An 18,518-nucleotide genomic window follows, 5' to 3' on the forward strand; every position below is an offset into this window, starting at 1 on the left:
TCTGTTTCCTAGTCCTTGCTGCAGGTATAAACTGTGGCACCAGTCTTTTAAGGCTATGAGATTGTGTGGAAGTTGAGGGCTTGCTTGTGCCGAGGGTAGTTTGGCACACAAGTGAAAAGGAAGACTTGGGTATTTTGGGTGAGGACAGACATTGAGACATTGATTTTACATTATCTTCAGGAGACAAACCCTCCTTCTCTTCCCCAGATACAGGGGATGCACATTGTACATCTCTGCACAAGCAAGGACAATTTGAATGCATGGAATTTCATAAAAAGAGAGAATATAGAAATGGCCCATTGGATTCAAAAGTCAGACCCAACACAACATGCAGTTTAAGACTTCAAGGTACACCATTAATCTAAGTTGTCATTACCTGTGTCCTTTTCAATGTGGAAGACGGACAGGCCTGTGCCCTCTCGGAGGAAGTATTGAACCTCTCCATCTTTCCCCCTATCAATATCCTTTGCTGTGACCATCATCACTGATGTGCCCTCAGGGCTGTTCTCCTGCACCCAGCCTTTGAAGAAAAAGGAGGCAAAGCGCGGTGGGTGCAAGTTCTCATTGACATCAAGGATGTTCACTTCCAGGTGGCAGAGGGAAGAGCGAGAGAAGGGCTTCCCACCATCACTGACCTGCACAGTTAGATTGTAAGAGTCCTTCTTTTCATAGTCCAGCTCCTTCTCCAACCGGAGTGCCCCAGTCAGCTTATCCACATGAAACATCATCTCCTCATCATTAATGAGGCTGTACCTCACTTCACCCCCAGAGCCCATGTCTGGGTCAAAAGCCTCTAGAAACAGGAGAATGGTTCCCACGGGCAGGTCCTCTGGGACCTTCACATTGTTGAGGGCTGGGAGACATTGTGGGGTGTTGTCATTTACATCCTCCAGAGTTACAATAAGATCCATAACAGAGAACAGCTGGTAGCCTGTCTTGGGCTGGTCCCTAGCTTCTATTTTCAGCACATAGGAAGGCCACAGTTCTCTATCCAAGGCGCCTGTAACTGTCACTTCTCCAGTGATACTGTTGATGGAAAACTTATCAGTGGGGGTTAAGAGAGAATATTTTACTCTCCCATTGTCATCTGTATCAGCATCTTCTGCTTTCAGCTGAGCTATTGTTGTCCCTGTTGCTACATGTTCTGGTATGGCCACCCAGTAGGCACCCTGTGGGAATTTAGGAGTGTTATCGTTGGTATCCAACACATTCACAGCCAAGAGTTTCCAAGATGATTTTTGTGGTGTGCCGAGGTCGTACACAGTGATGTTAAGAATGTAGAAGCTGGTTCGTTCATGATCTAGAGGAGAAAGGACTCGAAGGAGACCTAGTTCCATGTCAATGGTAAAGCAACTGTCATCATTTCCATCTGAGATCACATAGACCAATTTCCCATTAAAACCAGTATCAGGATCAATAGCTGAAAGGTCAGCGATAGTTGAGTTGATGGGAACAGTCTCTATGATATCTATAGACCGTGGAAAGCTGTCATCAAACTTCGGAGTGTTACGGTTTACAAGGTGTAAGTTCAGAGATGTTTCATCATCCTGCGTGTGGCCTTGAGACTGCGACTCAATGGAGTGTATGATAGTTTCTGTCAGTTGTTTCAAGACTCCTGTTTCCTCACACTGCATTTTGACAGGGAGACCTTGGCTGACCACAGTGATATTTACAGATGTTGGCAAAGCGTAGTTCTCTCCATCTGTTGCAGTTATTTTCAAAGAGTAGAAAAGCGGCTGTTCCGAAGGAAGATCTCGCAGAGATATTCTAAGAGATATTACCCCAGAGATGGGATTCAGTTCAAAATGCCGTAACTCATTGCCAGACTTGATTTCATATTTGATATGCTGCAGCTCATCACTGTCAATTGCAGAGACCGTGGCCACAGGGTTCCCGACAGGAAAGTCCCGTGGGATGGTGCCACTGCAGCTTGCCTTCTCAAACACAGGGGCATTGTCATTGATGTTGCTCAGCATGAGGGAGACGTACACTTCTGTTTCGTGGCGGAAGGGTGAGCCCCAGTCTGATGCCCACACTCGCAGATGATACCACCTCTGCATCAGCTCATAGTCCATTGACTTGGAGGTGGAAATGATGCCAGAATAGGGGTCAATGACAAAGGGAACTGATTTCTGGTTGGCTATGCTGTAGGTGACAAAACCATTGTCTCCTTTGTCTTCATCTGTAGCCATTACTGTTAAGACACTGGTACCAGGAGGAACATTTTCGTCAAAGGCCCCGCGGTATGAAGACTGACTAAAAGCTGGAGCATGATTGTTGCAGTCAGTGATGTCAATGATAACAGTTGTGGATGTATGACTGTTAATGGTTGTAACTTCAAGTTCAAAATGAGATTGCTCATCGAAGTCCACTGCTCTGACTGTAGTTATCAGTCCAGTGCGAGGATTGATTTTAAAGCTCATGCTATCAGGAGTAGGTCTCAAAATATATTTAAGATTTGGGATGACTGGTGAGATCTTCACCATAACAACTTGGCTCCCAGCTGGGGAAAATTCACTCAGCTGGACCCGGTAAACTTCTTTCTCAAACTTGGCAGAGACATACTTTGAGGGGGGTATATGGATAACCCTAACAGTAGAGAACAGAGGTGGCTTGCTCTTGTCCTTGGCTTGCAGGCTGAGGTTGAAACCAAATGGATAAAGTAGCCAGTTGATCTCTTTGGTTGACACAATCATGAACTCAGTGCTCCCAAAGTAGGATCTGATGGCTTTGAAATGTCTTCCTGGATCTCCATCCACAAAGTCAACCGAATCTACCCCTGTTCCTGGGTCACCACTTTCTACACACAGGGTGGCGTAGACAAAGTCTTCTGCTGAGTCAGGTGGTGTCACCTTCACTGAGGAGATAAAGGGAGGTTTCCTGGCAGATGGCTCCACTTGGATCATGAGACTAGCCAGGTTCCCAAAGCCATTCCCCTCTGTGATCTTTCTCATTCTGTCCACAGCCAAAACCTGCAGGTGGTGCCTGCCTCGGTGGGTGCTGTTCAGCCTACCTGTGGTCATAACTGCTCCTGTGGTGGGATGGACGGTGAATAGGTCGGACTTGGTGTTGAGGGCATAGTAGAACTCAGCGTTCTGGCCAGCATCAGCATCAGTGGCACTGACTGTGCTGACCACCGTTTTCAGAGGAGTGTCTTCTCTAATGGACACTTTATAGGAGGGGGGTGAAAAGAGAGGTTTCAAGTCATTTCTGTCCAGAATGTGGATCAAGACTTTGGCCCAGGCTTCGTAGGCAAAGGTGCTCTCTGTGGCCTTGATTATTAACAAATAGCTGTCTTTGACCTCCCGGTTTAAAAGTGCCGTGTTGCTGCTCCTTGTTCTTATTCTCAAGAAGCAAAAATCCCCAATCACGTGCTCCTCTGTTTTAAAGAGACCAGTGTTGTCTCCAGAGGCTATTCTGTATCTGATGTCCCACTCAGGGTCTGTCTTGTAGATACCCATTTTGACGTAGCTCTCCACGTAGGTCTTGGGGGCTGAATTCTCATAGATGGTGGCATTGTAGAAGAAGTGAGTGAAGTGCAGGGGGGAAGTGTTGCTTTTCTCACAGCTTGCCTTGTGGACCACACAGTGCATCAGGAAAACAGCGAAACTCAGGAAGTGCCTCTTGATAGTGACTTCCATGGTGTGGTGACTCCTGGGGTCCTAGGGGTGTCAATGGAGGAACAATCACAATTTTTGTTAAGGCAAATGCATTAGAAAAGAAGTCCCCATGGGCTTAACCCAACCTCCCTGCTCTCTCTATCTCGACCTTTGTTGATGTGGTTGTTAACTTAGCTCTTCTTGCTTCCGTCCCAGTGTGAGACCTGTCTTCGCCTAAATGAATGGCTCAGATCCATTCACTCTCTCTCCTTCGGTTTTTGCCCTTGTAGAGTGCAAAACGTGAAAAGACGTGGAAAATGCTCTCTCTTTTCATTCTTCCTTCTCCCTATTCAAACAGCATATTTGAACTCTCCACCTCCAATCCAAACCTCACTGCTGTTCTGTTTCTCTATCCTCCCTTCTCCATCTTAACTTCTTTCTCCACACAAGTTCTCACAAAGTATTTTTAAGAGTCAATGTACAAACAGTGATTTCATGTCTCTCTCCATGGCTTGTCTTCCCCTTTCTTCCCTCCACCAGCAATCTGTTCTCCTTCCCCAGCAGAGATGCCCTGCTGCATTGTGCAAGTTCCTTCTGAATGGTCGGCTCTACAATATGGTCTTTTTCTCAGGTTTAGCTCAGATCCTAGCCAAGTTTTGTCTCAGTTACTGCAAAGTTCTTCTAATTCGCAGGTCTGACCCTGGCTAACTCCTCTGCATTGCTTGCAAGAGCAGATTTCTAGCAAGACACTTTGACCACGTCACCCTCAGCTGTTGAGATATCTCTTTGGTTCCCTCCTTCTCACAGCAAAGCCCCAGGGTCAGGATTCTTGCAGAGGCTCTGCCATCCATGACCACCTGCAATCAACTTCCTTCTCTAATGACTCCTGAACATCTGCGGCTCCATGATTTATCTCTGTGAACAAGGTGTATCAAAGAAGGGATTGGGGAGCACATACGTGATTAACAGGGATCTAACTTTATTAGTGAGCTTTGCGGAGCTTGTTAAAGGATCAAGGCTTGTTCTTTTCAAAAGTTAAGAGCGTGCTGCTCTGTGTGCATGGTTGAAACCAAGGATGAGCTAAATATAGGTGCATATATTTCCCCTAGATATCCCAGGAGATCTTTATCTGGAACTATTTCTTCCTCTTTAAAATTTTAATTATATATCAAGTACCTGCCAGTCATTTGGCACATTCCTAATTTAAACAGGGAAGACTCGTTTTTCCAGACACTTTTTCAAGACTCATCTCTTTAAAAGACAGAACTAGTTAAATTTATAAGTGAAGTTGAATGTTAGGAACAAATTATTGGAGCCTAACTAACAATATGTGTCATATTCTCTCACTGTTATACGTAATTACTTATCAATACAAAGCTTTACATTTCAGACTGCCTTCAAATCCCCTTTTCCTTAGTAAATAGATGCAAGCCATCCAACAGACTCCCAGCTGTGGTCATTCCTTTCTGAATCAAATGGTCTGAAACTGAAGTGAAACTACGAGAATTTGTGGAGAAGTCAACACTATTCACATTTGACAAAATTCAGATTAATTTCTTTAAGACATCATTTCACTTCTAGGAAATACCACATACTCCCAAATGCACAGAAAATGAAAGAAAATATTGGAGGACAGGCCTAGGTGATCCAGAAAGGCATGTGGTTCCTTCTGAGAAGTTGAAAACCATGTTCTTAAAACCACTGCTTGTTACTTAACAACGCTTAAGAGTTTTGCAGCGTGTAAGGGCTTGCCTAGAGCTGCTCCCTTCCAACACTTTCAACTGCTGAACCTGGAAAGAAGATGTATGCATGCTGTGTGCGCGTGTGTCTGCTCAGACTGTGGAGCAGGAAAAGTCACATACAGAGTAGAATAAGACAGCAGAATAAAACAGAAACAAAAAACCAGCGCTGTGCCATGAACAGCAGAATTATGAATCTGATCGCTTTGTCTCTGGGCTAATTGACTTTTTAATTGAATTATACTGAAATGACAGTGTGAACTCATCTCTTATAAGACATCAGAGAACCCACAAGGCAGAGAAGTTATGAACTCCACAACCACAAGAAAAGCTGGAGTTCGAGCACTTGCCTTCTTGGGCACCAGCAATTCAATATGGGAGGATAACCTTGAGCAAAGAGTGGGTTTTCTGGCATTTAACAAGATGCAAACTTTCTTCTGAATCTCTTCTGGAATGTCCTTAACCTCACTCTTGTCTATAGATTTCCTGACATCTAAGAAGGGCTTCACTTTTGTTGCTGTTTTTAACTCTGTGGGGGCATTAGCAGGGTTTTACTCCTCTGTCCAGCTAATTATTTTGCAAAACCTGTCATGACCTCATATTTCTGAGAGCTTTACTCTCCATTATGAGCTGAGCTGAAAGCTATCAACGGCTTCAGCTGTTTGTTATGAGGGCTGGATTGTACCTACGCATATGGGGCGCAAGGCAGAAGCCTCATTTCCTCTGGAAATGATCTGAAACTTTGAAAGACACAGCCAAAACTTAAGGATAACTTTCTAAGAGGCATCTCTATCACCTTTTGAAGTCCAATAGTTTCTCTTTCTGGCAGGACCCATGGCCAAAGTCTCAACACTAGCACAGAGAGCATTGTGTCCCCTGGCAGCAACTGCCTGCTCGCTGAGATGTGCTATTTCATCACCTTTATTACTGCATGTGCAGCTGTTTGGACAATTTCTATACTGATGTTGCTGGGAAATCCTATCACTCTTTGAGCATTTCCATGCAAGCCCGTGCTTGTCATCTCTTTTTTTTATCCTTTGGTAAAAGAATGAAATGGAGAGGGTTGGTGACATGCTAGAGTCCTTCAAGAGGACTGAACATTAGGAAAAAATTTTTCGCAGAAAGGGTCATTGGGCACTGGCAGAGGCTGCCCAGGGAGGTGAATGAGTCACCTTCCCTGGAGGGGTTTAAGGGACGGGTGGACGAGGCGCTGAGGGGCATGGTTTAGTGTTTGATAGGAATAGTTGGACTCGATCTGGTGGGTCTTTTCCAACCTGATGATTCTATGATTCTAAGAGTTGGCTATTCTGGTCGAGTGTCCTGAGCAGGAGAGCTTGCAACTTCCCACCTTTTGGACTGGAAACCATCACCTACTACTTGTAGCCTGGAGTTTCTTCTTTAGTAGGTTGCGCTGGGGAACAGTGACACATTGGATCTCTTGTTTTAATTTCTCCATCATGTTTTTAATGTAATTTGAAGAGTAATAGATCTCACAGGAGATAACTGTGCAGCCCCTGTTCTGTCTCCTGTGTCTGGGATCAGTTACACCACAGTCACAATGCAAAACCATCAAGAAATGGGACTGGGATATTTCAAGGGTTGTGGTGAAGCTCAAATGAAAAATGGGGTACAGTGCTCTGAACAGAGGGCAAATCTGATTAACTATTGCCTTGGCCCTGCTGCAGGGAAAGCCCCATTGGAACTGCCCCTGGAAGGTGTCAGTAATGAATTAGCAGATACAAGGTGGGTTTCTGTGACACTAGTACAGTGGGTAGGAAAGCTGTTTATAATGTGAAAATGGCATAAAATCAATTTACCAGCCCTTAAAATCCCAGATGTTGGTGGCTACCAAGGAGAGGCGGTGCTGCCAAGCTCAAGGGTCCGTGCTGCCAAGCTCAAGGGTCCTTGCAACAGAGTTCAAGGATTTTGCTGTAGAAACTGGGTGAAATCAACCTTGCCTGTGATAGATTCTTCCTGTATATTAGAAGAAGCATTTTTCCCATTTCTCTGAGCAGTGCTACCCCCATCCTTGTGCTAAAAGTGATTAGTGCCTGATCCATGGGTCCCATGGTAAGGACCATACCTACTTCCAACCTGGTTATTCTATGATTCTATGTGTTTGATAGGAATGGTTGGACTTGATGATCCGGTGGGTCTCTTCCAACCTGGTTATTCTATGATTCTATGATTCTACTTTAGGGCTACCAGGTCAGCTGCAAGGATTAAACACATAAACACCCTTACCTGTCTCTGGTCCCTCAACTCATGGGATCAGTTATTTCTACTCCTGAAAGCTCTCTGCTTCTCTCTTTCATGGCTCCTGTGAGTAAAACTGCTCCCTTGGAGCTGATTGCACATGGGTTGGGGGAAGGCAGATGTGTCAGAGAAAGTTGACATCGGTGGGATGGAGTGGGGAAGGTAAGGCGCTCTCCTGACTGAGGGAAATACCAGGGCATCATTATGTGGTGATTCAGCCTCCTCTCCTAATCACCAGGTGAGGATCAGAGAGCCTTGAGGGGCTTCACCCTCACCCTGTAGATGCAAACTCCCGCAGAGGGAGTAAACACTTGGTGTATCTCTCATCAGAGCCTAAGCGCGTGTCTAAATTTAACGTCCTCTGTCAAAGACATGCCCAAATCTGTTAGTTCGAAATGAAGGAAGAAACACAGCACTGAGGTTCAAAGTGAGTGCGTGGGGAGGCCATGGAGATGGGTGATTTGGGGGGATCAGTGCAGGGTACGGCTACCCTGGCTGGCTGGGGCAAATGTTTGGGATGTGGAGTTGGGGAGGTCCTCTGGGGGGTCCTCCCAGGGGTCTCCTGCAATGCGTGGGCTGCTGTGTTTCTTGGTCATATATTGCAGAAAAGTGCTGCAGCGTGCCAGGAAGCAGGTGTGGCCCCAGCCCCACCTTTGAAATTCCCTTCAAGAGGAGCATTTAAAAGCAATAAAAACCCCAAACACAAAACAAAGCAAGTGCTGAGTGCACTAAGAGCAGCATTCCCCTTGCTAGCTGTGGTGGGGGCTTGGCCCAAAGTTCTGAGATCAGGAGATTAGAGAAAAATCATCATTTTCATAGGAAAATAAGGTCAACTCTTCCCTTACTGCACTTTTGCCAGTACACATCCCAAACTCTTTCTTCCTCTATCTTTCTCTGTCTCTTTTTCTCCATTCTTGCTCTCTTTTCTTCTTCACCACAAGAAACGGTCTCCCCCCTGGGATAGGTACCGATCAAATCAGCACTGAAATAACCCATGTACATTCTGCATGGGGGTTGGGCTGCTTGGTTAATGTTTGCCTGCTCCTCTGCAGCAGCAATATTGATGTAAATTAGAACCTTTTCCATTTGGTGCACTGCTCAGTTTTGGCGAGTTCCCTGCTGGTCGCTTACAAAGGCAGGTCTATGGGGTTTGATTTCTGGGGGAGATGGGAGTTTTTTGAATAGCTTTCTTGGACTTTGAAAAACAAACCAACCCATCCTTTCCCAAGACATGGCACAAAGCTGTTGCCATGAATGTCTGGATGGGACACTGAATCTTCCCTAGCAGCTGGTGCTCTCCCTGGAGATTCTGATCCTGCATTCAGTTGTGCAGTCTTCGCTTGATTTTGCAGCGAAGCAGGAGAAATACATCCTGGAGGTACTGCATGAAGCCAAAAAAATAATGAAAAGAGCCCCTGAAGTTATGGTGTTTCCTTCCTCAATGTATCTCGGGGTTTTCCAGTGCCTGTGGATGGTTTTCTTAGGGCTGATGTTAGCAGAACCGTGTTTTGCACCAGCTTGCTTGGGGGCTCTGTGAGTGTGGGTAGAGCTTTTTGCTGGACTTGCAGGTTCCACCAGGGCGCAGCTGGGCTGTTCCTTCCCCATCTCAGCTTTCCAGTCTCTTAATGGCTTGGATAGACCTTTGGAAATTTGTTTCCATACTGCTAGACAGCCTGGAGCAAGGTGGTTGATCGTTTAAAACCTGGTGCGTGTGCCTTTTACAACTGAGGTCTGCCCTTGCTCGGAGTGACTTGCAAAACGCTGCTCCTGCCACGCAGCGAGTGGCCTGTGGGCAGTGCATGGACCCTGTGCTGTGATGATTTCATGGTTCAGCTTCATTCCTGGTGATAAAGTGGCTGTGTGCTGGCAGGGTGGGCTCTACCAGAGGCTTCTTGGCTGCAGATCCATGGAAAGCCATAGGATTAACGAGCGGCACGCTGGTGTATGGAGCAGTGACTCATGGACTGCTTAGCATGGCAGAGGGTCACACACAGCTCCCTGAGCAGAATGGATACAGTCCTACAAGGACCAAGCAGAAGCTTCTCCCATCACCTGCCAGCTGGACCAGGCAGGTGCTTTAACTGTGAGCACCCTGGGAAGTAAAGACCAGCAGCTTCTAAGGGATGTTGGAGGAGCAGACACTCTCTTGAAAGAGTCTGGGGGAAGCCTGTGAGTCACAGACTTGTGTGTGACAATCTGGGCCCCAGGCTGGTAGACCTGGCGTGGTGCTGGAACACCATTTTTCTCTAGTGGGGCTGTATTGCTGCAGGGTTGGGCAAAAAATGCTTCATTCTGAGACAGAGCTCCCTTCCCTGGGTCTAATCTGTTGCAGCCAGTGGACCTACAAGGGGTCCTGCTAGGGCCACCATCCATGGCTGACAGCGGGAGTGTGGTGGGACACTGTCCCTGGGCTGGTGAAGACAGATGTGCAAGCCATGGGTTAGTTGCAGAGGAGAAAAGAGAGCAGGATGCTCCTCCATATGGGAAGGGCAGCTGCAAAGTGTTTTGTTACTCTGATGTCCAGCTCCTCCTCTCGCCATACAGCTGAATGCTTTTGCCACCTTTGTCACCATGTCAGTTGTTCACAAGTTGCATGCTGACTGGGGAACCATGACATCTTATTATGGTCTCCTTCAGCCAGCTGCTCACCCCTTTCCCCCTTGTACATCTCACCCATTGCCCATCTTCATGCCTTTGTCCGTGCCCTGCTGGTCTACCTGCTGCCCTGGTTTGCTTCTCCACCACAGAAAGCAGGTGCTACATGTCTTTGTCTCCAAGCCATCCTCTGTCTGCGAGCAAGGCATCACCTCGTATGTGAAGATGAAGGTTTTCTTTTGCAACCTTTCCACCTGAAGTGTGCATTTCTTTCCAGTGCTCTGTGAGGAACTCAGGGAGAGCCTGATTTCATTCTGCTGCCAACCCTTAAGCCTCACTTAGGTATGTCATGCAGCTGAGGTTTCTCTGTCATTGTTGTAAGGCTTCAGGAGCTCATAGGCACAGGAGAACTTGACCAGGCTTGAACTCCCCGTAGAGTTATAAATGTCAGTGATCTTTATCTGTCCTGGCATTGCAACATCATTCTAGAGCAAGAGTTAATCACGCACCTCGAGAGATGTGGAGCCCTCAATGAGGGTCTGGGGTTGATGGAGGAGGCCTAGGAGGTGAGGAAACCTTGCAGTGACAACTGCTTTGCTGCTGGCTCGTGTCTCACAGAAATCGTCACATTAGGGAGGTTGTCTTGCTTTTGCCAAGGGCAGGGGGAAGCATAGTTATGCGTTCAGCAGGACAGGGTGCTGGGCCATCTCGCCTAAATCATTCTTTTGCCAAGAAAGGTTGAACCAGATGATCCTTGAGGTTCCTTTCAACCTGCTATTCTGAGATTATTCCTAATGCCCTTCCTCTGCTCTCCCCTGTAAAGATCAACTGCTTTTCCTTCCTCACTGATCACTTACTGCCTTCCTCAACCACCATCAGCAAGGGGATAAATCCTGCCTGTGGTTCACAAGCTGCCATCGCACAGATAACCAGGGAGGTTTTGTTAGAGACTATCTCCCTGGCCAAGGATGGCAGCTGGGACAACAAGGAGGTGGGGAGAAACCAGCAGATACTACTGGTGGCTCTGATGGGAACAAGGTACCTGTTGTCTGTGAAGAGAAACAGCCCTGGGGAGTGGAGATGGGCAGTGCTGGTGGGAAGGAGGCTCGGTGGGAGCTGCTCACCAGGCAGGGTGCAAGGAGGCCAGGGGCTGGGCACCACGGTGCAGCCCAAACATGTTGGCACAGGAGCCAGCTGCAGCATGCCAGGCACTCATGCAAGCGTGTCCCAACTCTGCTGCTGCTTGGACTGCATCTCTCTCTCCAGAATTTAGCTCCCATGGAGGCTGTAACTGCCAAGGGCTGCATACCTTGGTCACTGCAAACCAGCTGGCCCAGCAGACGGGCTGTGACCATCAGCATGGGCTGTGAGAGCCCATAAGGCATGCTGGGCTATCTTGATTGCTTTCTCCTATCAAAACTCATACTCAGCCTTGCACATATTCCTCATGCTTGGGATAAAAATTATCTTGCACTGATAATCATTCTCCTGTCTGCAGCCTGCTGAGGGAAGCTGGTGCACGGGACACATTGTTAGGTCTCCCTGCTACCTTTTGAATCCACTGGCCAGTTTCAGCCAAATTTAACCAGATATGTAAAGACTTGAAAGGATTTAGGTTTGCACAAGCTTGTGAAAAGCAGCAGGAGAGAGGAGAAAGGTCCAAATTAGGACTCCCAGCTGGAAGAAAAGGCTCTAATATGAGCCCAACCCGATTATTAGACATCAGAGAATCCACACAAGAGAGAGCACCTCAGGCAATCAAGCTTCATGAATTCTGCTGCTCACAAAACAGATGTTTATTTAGGTGCTGCAAAGCCTGTGCAATCCTTTCTGGGATCCCAGGACACAACTCCCACCATACCCACCAGGGTTGTGAACCCACACTGGGCTTAGCTGCCACATCAGCCTAGAGAGAACAGCTGATCTGCCCAGTTTTTGAAGGGGCTCTAACCCTGAGCTGTTTGACCTGTGAGTCCTCATCTGCACCTTAACTCAACCTGGATGTTTGCAACAAGAACACTGGCTGCATCACCTGAGTGTCAGCAGTCCTCCAACGCCCCTTCTCTGATAACCTGAGGAACATATATGGTATCTTACAGTCAGTAAAATTTGTTGGGAACGGATCCAAGAGCATCTTGTCATGAAGAGCTGGGTGAGGGACCATGAGCCCTGCTGGATGCAGGTGAGGAGCCCTGGAACTCAGCAGGACTTGGACCATTTGACTTCCCTCTGCCCTGAATGCTGTGACTTCCCCCTCACCTTTTTCTCTCCTACCAGGCAATTCTTACTCATATGCAGGCCTGTCCCTGCACTGATACAAAGATCTTCTCACTCTCCTGCCCAGCATCCTGCTGGTCTTTCCCTTCTGGCACCTGAAGGTGAGCACAGAGAGCAGCTTTCTGCTCTGCCTGCATCCTCTTTCACTCTGTTGCCATCTGTCTGCCTCGTGCTGCTCCTTCCCGGTCCTCTCCCATGCTCAGAGGCAGCGTAAGGACACAGAGGACAGAATGAATGAGATGATCAGGGCATGATCCTCCCTTGCTAAGGGGTGGCTGGCCAGGATACCACTAGCCTTGTCACAGAAATCCCCTGCAGCAGATATTTATTGAGTGCAAATAGATACCTTCAAGCTGATATAAAATCTTCAGCTCCCAGACCCACCTGCCCACCTCCTCTGTGGTATCCATGGTGTCTACAAACTGATACAATGCCAGCCCCTTACCTGAGAAGCTCAGGGTTTCACCAGAGAGAAGATTAACACCTGAAGCAGGCTTGTTTGCCCAGGCTGGTCTCACTGCTCTCGTTATGCTCCAGCACAAGGCACTGCCTCCCACTCTGGACTGTCTGTTAGAAACACATTTTTGAAAGTTCTCACTATTGCAACGCATCTGCGGAGCAGGCAGCTGTGTGCAAATGCTGCTTGCGGCACCTGCGACAACCAGATGCTATGCTGGGCACACAGTGTCCCTGTCAACCTGAGCCATATGGAGTATCTATTCATGGCATGGCCAGCCCATCCTGGGCTGCCTGAGTCACAGCATCTATCCATGGTACAACCTGGTTAGTCCAAAACAGTCCCACGACATAAGAACATGAAAATATCAACACTTGGCAATCTCTCTATTATCTCTCTCCCAAAATGGCCAGGTTTGATTGCTCAGTGAAGGAGCATGAGAAACAAGGTGCATGTAACATGCTGCTTCTTCAGCACCAGTGTAAGCACACAGTTGTTGTGTTTAATAACCTCCACTGGATCTATCCATCCCAAATGGATCATAAACTTATTTGAAACCAAATTCACTTTTGGCCTCTGCAATATCCTCTGGCAAAATATTCCAGAATTAAGCCCTCTGTGTGAAAAAAAAAAGAAAAATTCCTTTGGTTTGTTTCAAACCTGCTGCTCATTCATTTCTGAGTTACAAACCTTCCTAACAGCCCTTGCAGCTTGCCTCTCCCTGGAGTTCCTTCTTCCAAGAACTTGGAAAGACAGTTTTTTTGCTAATAAACCAGTACCTGCTCCATTGCCAAGGAAAAAGTGTGGTTGGGAGGAAAAATTGCTTGCTCAGCAAATCAGCCGGCTAACAGACAATGGAACATCGGCGTTGCCAACCCAGTTTAAAGAAAAGAAAAAGGGCTGAGGGATGCATAAGCATCCTCTTATGCTTGCCCGTGGTACAGAAGAAAGCCCACTATTGCTCGGGGTGCAGCTGTATGCGCATACTCCACACGTGGCAAAAAACAAAGCAAGGTGTGCGGAGCAGGGAATGCCATTTCTGTAGCAAGGAGGTAGCTGGAACGATCCTGTAGGACTTGCCTTGGAGCAGTTGGCAGGAGCGTAGGATGCAAAATGCATTAGTTTCTAACAGATGTTTGATTCCAGGTGTTACACCTCCTTTGAACTCTCCCTTCGTACACGAATGATGCTTGTTTGTTTGGAGGGCTGGGAGACACTCTGGTTTCTGAGAGCATTAGGATTTGAAATAATTCCATGGTGCGAGCTGCAGCTAAGGGAAAGGCTCGGGAGAGGAGCAGATCCTGCTGCGCTCTCCCCTCCATGGGCAGCGCAGTCGGGCTCACTTGCAATGTTACAGAGTGTGTTAGAACATGATATACAGACAGAGAGAAGCAGAGACTGAAGCCCCTGACTGGGTTACAAACCTCTCGCCTGCTCGGTTCCTCGGGAACCCCAACCACTTATCAGACAGGCGGATGTCTCTGAACTGTTCCTGATAAGGTGAGGTGTGCTACATATTAGGGGATGATAAGGGTGCATAATACCAAGCCTGGTGATTTTGCGTCCCTGAATTCCGAGACAGCCCAGCCTTCCTCAGGAGCCCAATACAGACTGTTTGCTTTCCATCCGGAGGCTCCAATAGCCTCCCAGGTCTCTGTGGCTGATAGCCTGGAGAGCCGTAGCAGCTCCCTCTGGGTCCCATGGCTGGTTTTGCCCCCCCTGAACACCAGAGTGGAGGACACAGCAAGCTCTGTGCCCTCCTGTCTGGATCCAGGGCATCCTGGGCACTGCAGCAGCTCATCGGCTGCAGCCCTACCTGCCCTGGCCACCGCACAGCCTGCATTTCCACACATGCTGGGAAGTCTCAGCTCTTCACAGCAGCAAACCCAAGTGAGCGCCAGCATTTTTGAGAGTCTTGTTCAAAGCAACTCCTGTCGTGTGACAACTGATCTTTGCCCTGCTGGAGTGTTGCACTCCACCAAGTCTGTCTTTAATTCCCCAGGAGGCTGATTAGCTGATAACTGCTGTTTGGAAGGGCCCTGTTTGCTCCAAGAGCCCAGGCCTCCTTTCCTGTATTTTCACCTCTTTTCTCAGCACCGTAATTCCTGCAAAAGCAACATAATTCCTGCACACCTTGAACTGGGACTGGATTTTCCCTGGGATTTCACCTTCCTTTGCCATGAAACACCAGATAATTAAAAAAATTACATTGCATATGATGACACATATTCTTCGGTGTGAAGCAGGGACAATGACTCTCACTTCAGGTCCCCAGCTCTGCTGCCCTTTGTGGATGGGGACCAGGGTAGTCCCCAGTGCCACATCTACATACAAGGATACCCAAGGCACAGCCAGGATTGAGCCAACAATGGAAGTGGCTTAATGGGGAACATGGAGGCAGAGCTTGGAGCAATACTGACTTGCCCCAATTAGTAAGGTTGTATTCAGCCAACAATTGAGCCTAGAGCCGGGCGCCATCACTGTTCCTGCAGCAGCTCATCCATTTACTCCAGCACAAGAATGCTTCTTGCAGGAATCCTGCCTTATGTGGGCACCTGGAGTGCTTCTCTATTCAGTGCCTCCTCGTCTGCCTTGCTCAGCAGCGCAACATTCACCTTTGCTACCCAGAGCCCACCTGCTTGCACAGACTGCAAGGTGATTAAGTTTCCCAGCTAAGACCAGATGCAAACTCCATGCAAACACAGCTGAAGTTTCTCCTGGCTCCTTCCATAAGACCCCACGCTAGGGCTGCCAGAAGGGAGGAAAAGATGAAAGGCGTCCCAAAGCCCTATCTTTAGGATAAAGCTGTTTCCAGCAAAAGGTACTCACATGCAAAAGCAGTTTCATGACTAAATCTCTCCATCCTCCATGCCTTCCTCCATCCATGCTGTACAGACTGCTCCCTGAGTCATTTCAACTTCCCACATGAGCGAGCAGCGTGCCTTACCTGTTGCAACAGGAGAGAGACCTCTCCTAAAGTTTACTGCCTCTCTGCTCTCACCGCTGAAAATCCTCTCCTGCAGCAGCACCTTGCTGGCTGCTGGGGGTCCATGGTGCTTGCAAATCAGAGAAGGCTCAGAGTAATTCCTGATAGAAGGGATTTCGCTGGCTGAAACTCCAGCAGCACAGGTTGAGAGCAGCAAGGGAGAAAGTTGCAGGAGGTGGAACTCTTCTCTGCAAAGCCAGCCCTTCCGTGACGGACTGGAGGAGGAGGAAGAGGAGAGGCATCGCCCGCTCTCTCAGTGCAGAAGTGAACTTGTGTGTGTGTGTGCGCGTGTGTGTATGTCAGAGCTGGGCAAGGACCCAAGCCTTAGAGCCAAATAATTGCAGAGCTTTTTACTGTTGGATTATCTAGTATTGCCATGAAATATAGGACCTCAACTGCAAAGGAGCGGGGGGTGGAATAAGTCAGGTAAATCCCTCCAACACACCTGAAAAACCCAAAGACTGTTTTTAAGTAGCTGCCAGGTGGGTGTTGCAAGGAGGGATGGGGAGAAGGGGGTGGGGGAAACCTGAATCTACCCTCAGAGCAGCTGCATGTGGAGAGGCACTTTGAAGGTTGTTGTTGTTTGTGTTGGGGGAGCCCCCAGAAACCCAAGCTGCTGCCAACAAACCCCAGGGTGCTTGGTGCTGTACAGGCAGAGGATGAGAAGGTGGTCCCTGTCCTCAAAAAGCAGGAGGCAGAGAAAAGAGAGGGAGACAGCAAGGGCAGACGGCAGCACAGGGAGACCAGACATCGTACCAGAGCTTTGGGGGATTTTTCTTGTGAAAGAAAGGACATCCCGACTCTTGGAGTGTTGTGTAGGGCTGGATGGAGGGAAGGAGACACAGACCCTTCTGCGAGTGTTCCCTGTCACCTTGGCTGGAGCATTTTGCAGTCTGTGGGTAGTTTCAGTCCTCTTTGTCCTCGTCCCACTCCCCCTTCTTTTTCCTCCCAACCCTCAGTAAGTGCTAATGTCCCCCCTTGAGATTGCAGTGGGGTTTGAACAGATAAAGGAGTAGGTCTTAAACTAAGAAATCAATGTTCAGGTTTGTGTGAGGATTTCCCCCCCGTGGTGCATTTTGCAGAGGAAAGGACCAGAAAGCTTTCTGTACAGTTTTAGGAATAAAGAATGTGGAAACTGGACAATTTTAATCAGTCTGAATAGGTCTATCGGCTCCTTTTGAGGCTCTGTGCAGGGGACACTGATGAAAGTGAATATAGGAGTAGGCAGAGGAGAGAGACAGACCCCCTTAGCATCCTGCTTGAGGAGCAGTGGTTGGTGAAAACTTGCACCTTACTAGTCATCAGCAAATACCCCAGGACAGCAGGTTATGAAGCCTCCAGCCACACATACAACTTTGATTGGAACTTGCCTCAAACTAGACACAGTTGAGTTAAACCACAGGACACAAATCCATGGGAAAAATTCATGTGTTTTCATGAATCCAAAAATATGTGAAGAGGTTGATCCATGATATATTTGACTGGTGAATGAGAGCAACCTGGTAAATTCACCAGAAAATGCAGTTTTGAGAGAATTGAAATTGTTCAGCATTTTAGGAGAAATCCAGTGAAAAGTTTGGAACAAGAATGAGAGAAGAAATTTGCATGGGATGGTAAGACTGAGTGCTCTCCCCATGGTTACCCCGGGCACTGCTGGGTTGGGAACTGATCTGTTAGCTATTGTGCTACAAATGTTTATGTAGAGTGCTTTCCTCACAGCATTTTAATTCACTTGGAAAATGACTTCGTTTTCAAGCTCATCATGGCCTTTTAGAAACAGTTTGAACTGAATGAGAAGAGGGCATAAATCCAGCTGGATTTGCATGTGCAGCTTGTCCATTTTTCCACCTGGTTTACTCAGATGACTTGTAGGAAAACTTGCAGGGAAATTTTGATAAAGTGATAAGAGAAGTAATAGTACCTTGAAATTACAAATCAGCTCCTCTTCTTTAAGATGTTTCATGAAAAGAAGCCAGGCGATCAGTCTGTAATGGCAATGGGAGGTGCATTTGGGAGGAATGAAAGGAAAAGTTCCTTCATGCAGCTGCGTGTCTCACAGCCGTGGAAGGCGAGAAAATCAGGTACTGGTGGCTGGATTTCAGTGGGGCTGCGGCAGGGCTTAGAACAATACTTGTATTATATTTAGACATACCAAGGTACAAGTGAGCAAACCTCTGGCTTCAGGGCATCAGCTGATTGCTACAAGAACCAACATTTCCCTATATTTGGAGGCTTTCACAGCTGGCCAGATGCCACGCTCCTTTTGCCTGCATCTGGAGCAGCAGGTAACCCTGGAGACATCGGATGTGGGGACTTGGTCTCATCTAGAACAGCAAGGTGTGAACTCTCAGCTAGGAAGGCTGGCAATGCTGTTCTTCAGCAAGGCAGAAGACTATCATGCTGTCTACAAGACAGCTCTGTGCTGCCTCATTGCTCTTCCAGTCCCTTTCTTTGCTCTATTTTGTTGATGAAATAGTGTTTGAGGAAGCCGGTACCATGTATCAAGCAGACCCTGCAGAAAGGCTGATTATTACCTGCAGAAAGGCTGGTTATTACCTGCAGAAAGCAGTTACTACTCGATCCCCTTACAAAATGCATACAAATGTTCA

At 47.7% G+C, this 18,518-nt stretch overlaps 1 protein-coding gene across 1 annotated transcript in view; it reads right to left on the bottom strand.

The window, feature by feature from the left end:
- FAT2 (FAT atypical cadherin 2) overlaps positions 1 to 16,043 on the bottom strand; it is a 55,842-nt gene extending 39,799 nt beyond the window's left edge. The window contains exons 1-2 of the mRNA XM_069868992.1: positions 15,871 to 16,043; positions 377 to 3,662 (exon numbers count right to left, since the gene is read on the bottom strand). Coding sequence (XP_069725093.1) covers positions 377 to 3,641 — 3,265 coding nt within the window. The 5' untranslated portion in view covers positions 3,642 to 3,662; positions 15,871 to 16,043. The remainder of the gene's footprint in view (positions 1 to 376; positions 3,663 to 15,870) is intronic.
- Positions 16,044 to 18,518: the final 2,475 nt, after the last annotated feature.

This window comes from Phaenicophaeus curvirostris, chromosome 15, assembly GCF_032191515.1.
Source record: "Phaenicophaeus curvirostris isolate KB17595 chromosome 15, BPBGC_Pcur_1.0, whole genome shotgun sequence".
Classification (NCBI taxonomy): Eukaryota; Metazoa; Chordata; class Aves; order Cuculiformes; family Cuculidae; genus Phaenicophaeus; species Phaenicophaeus curvirostris.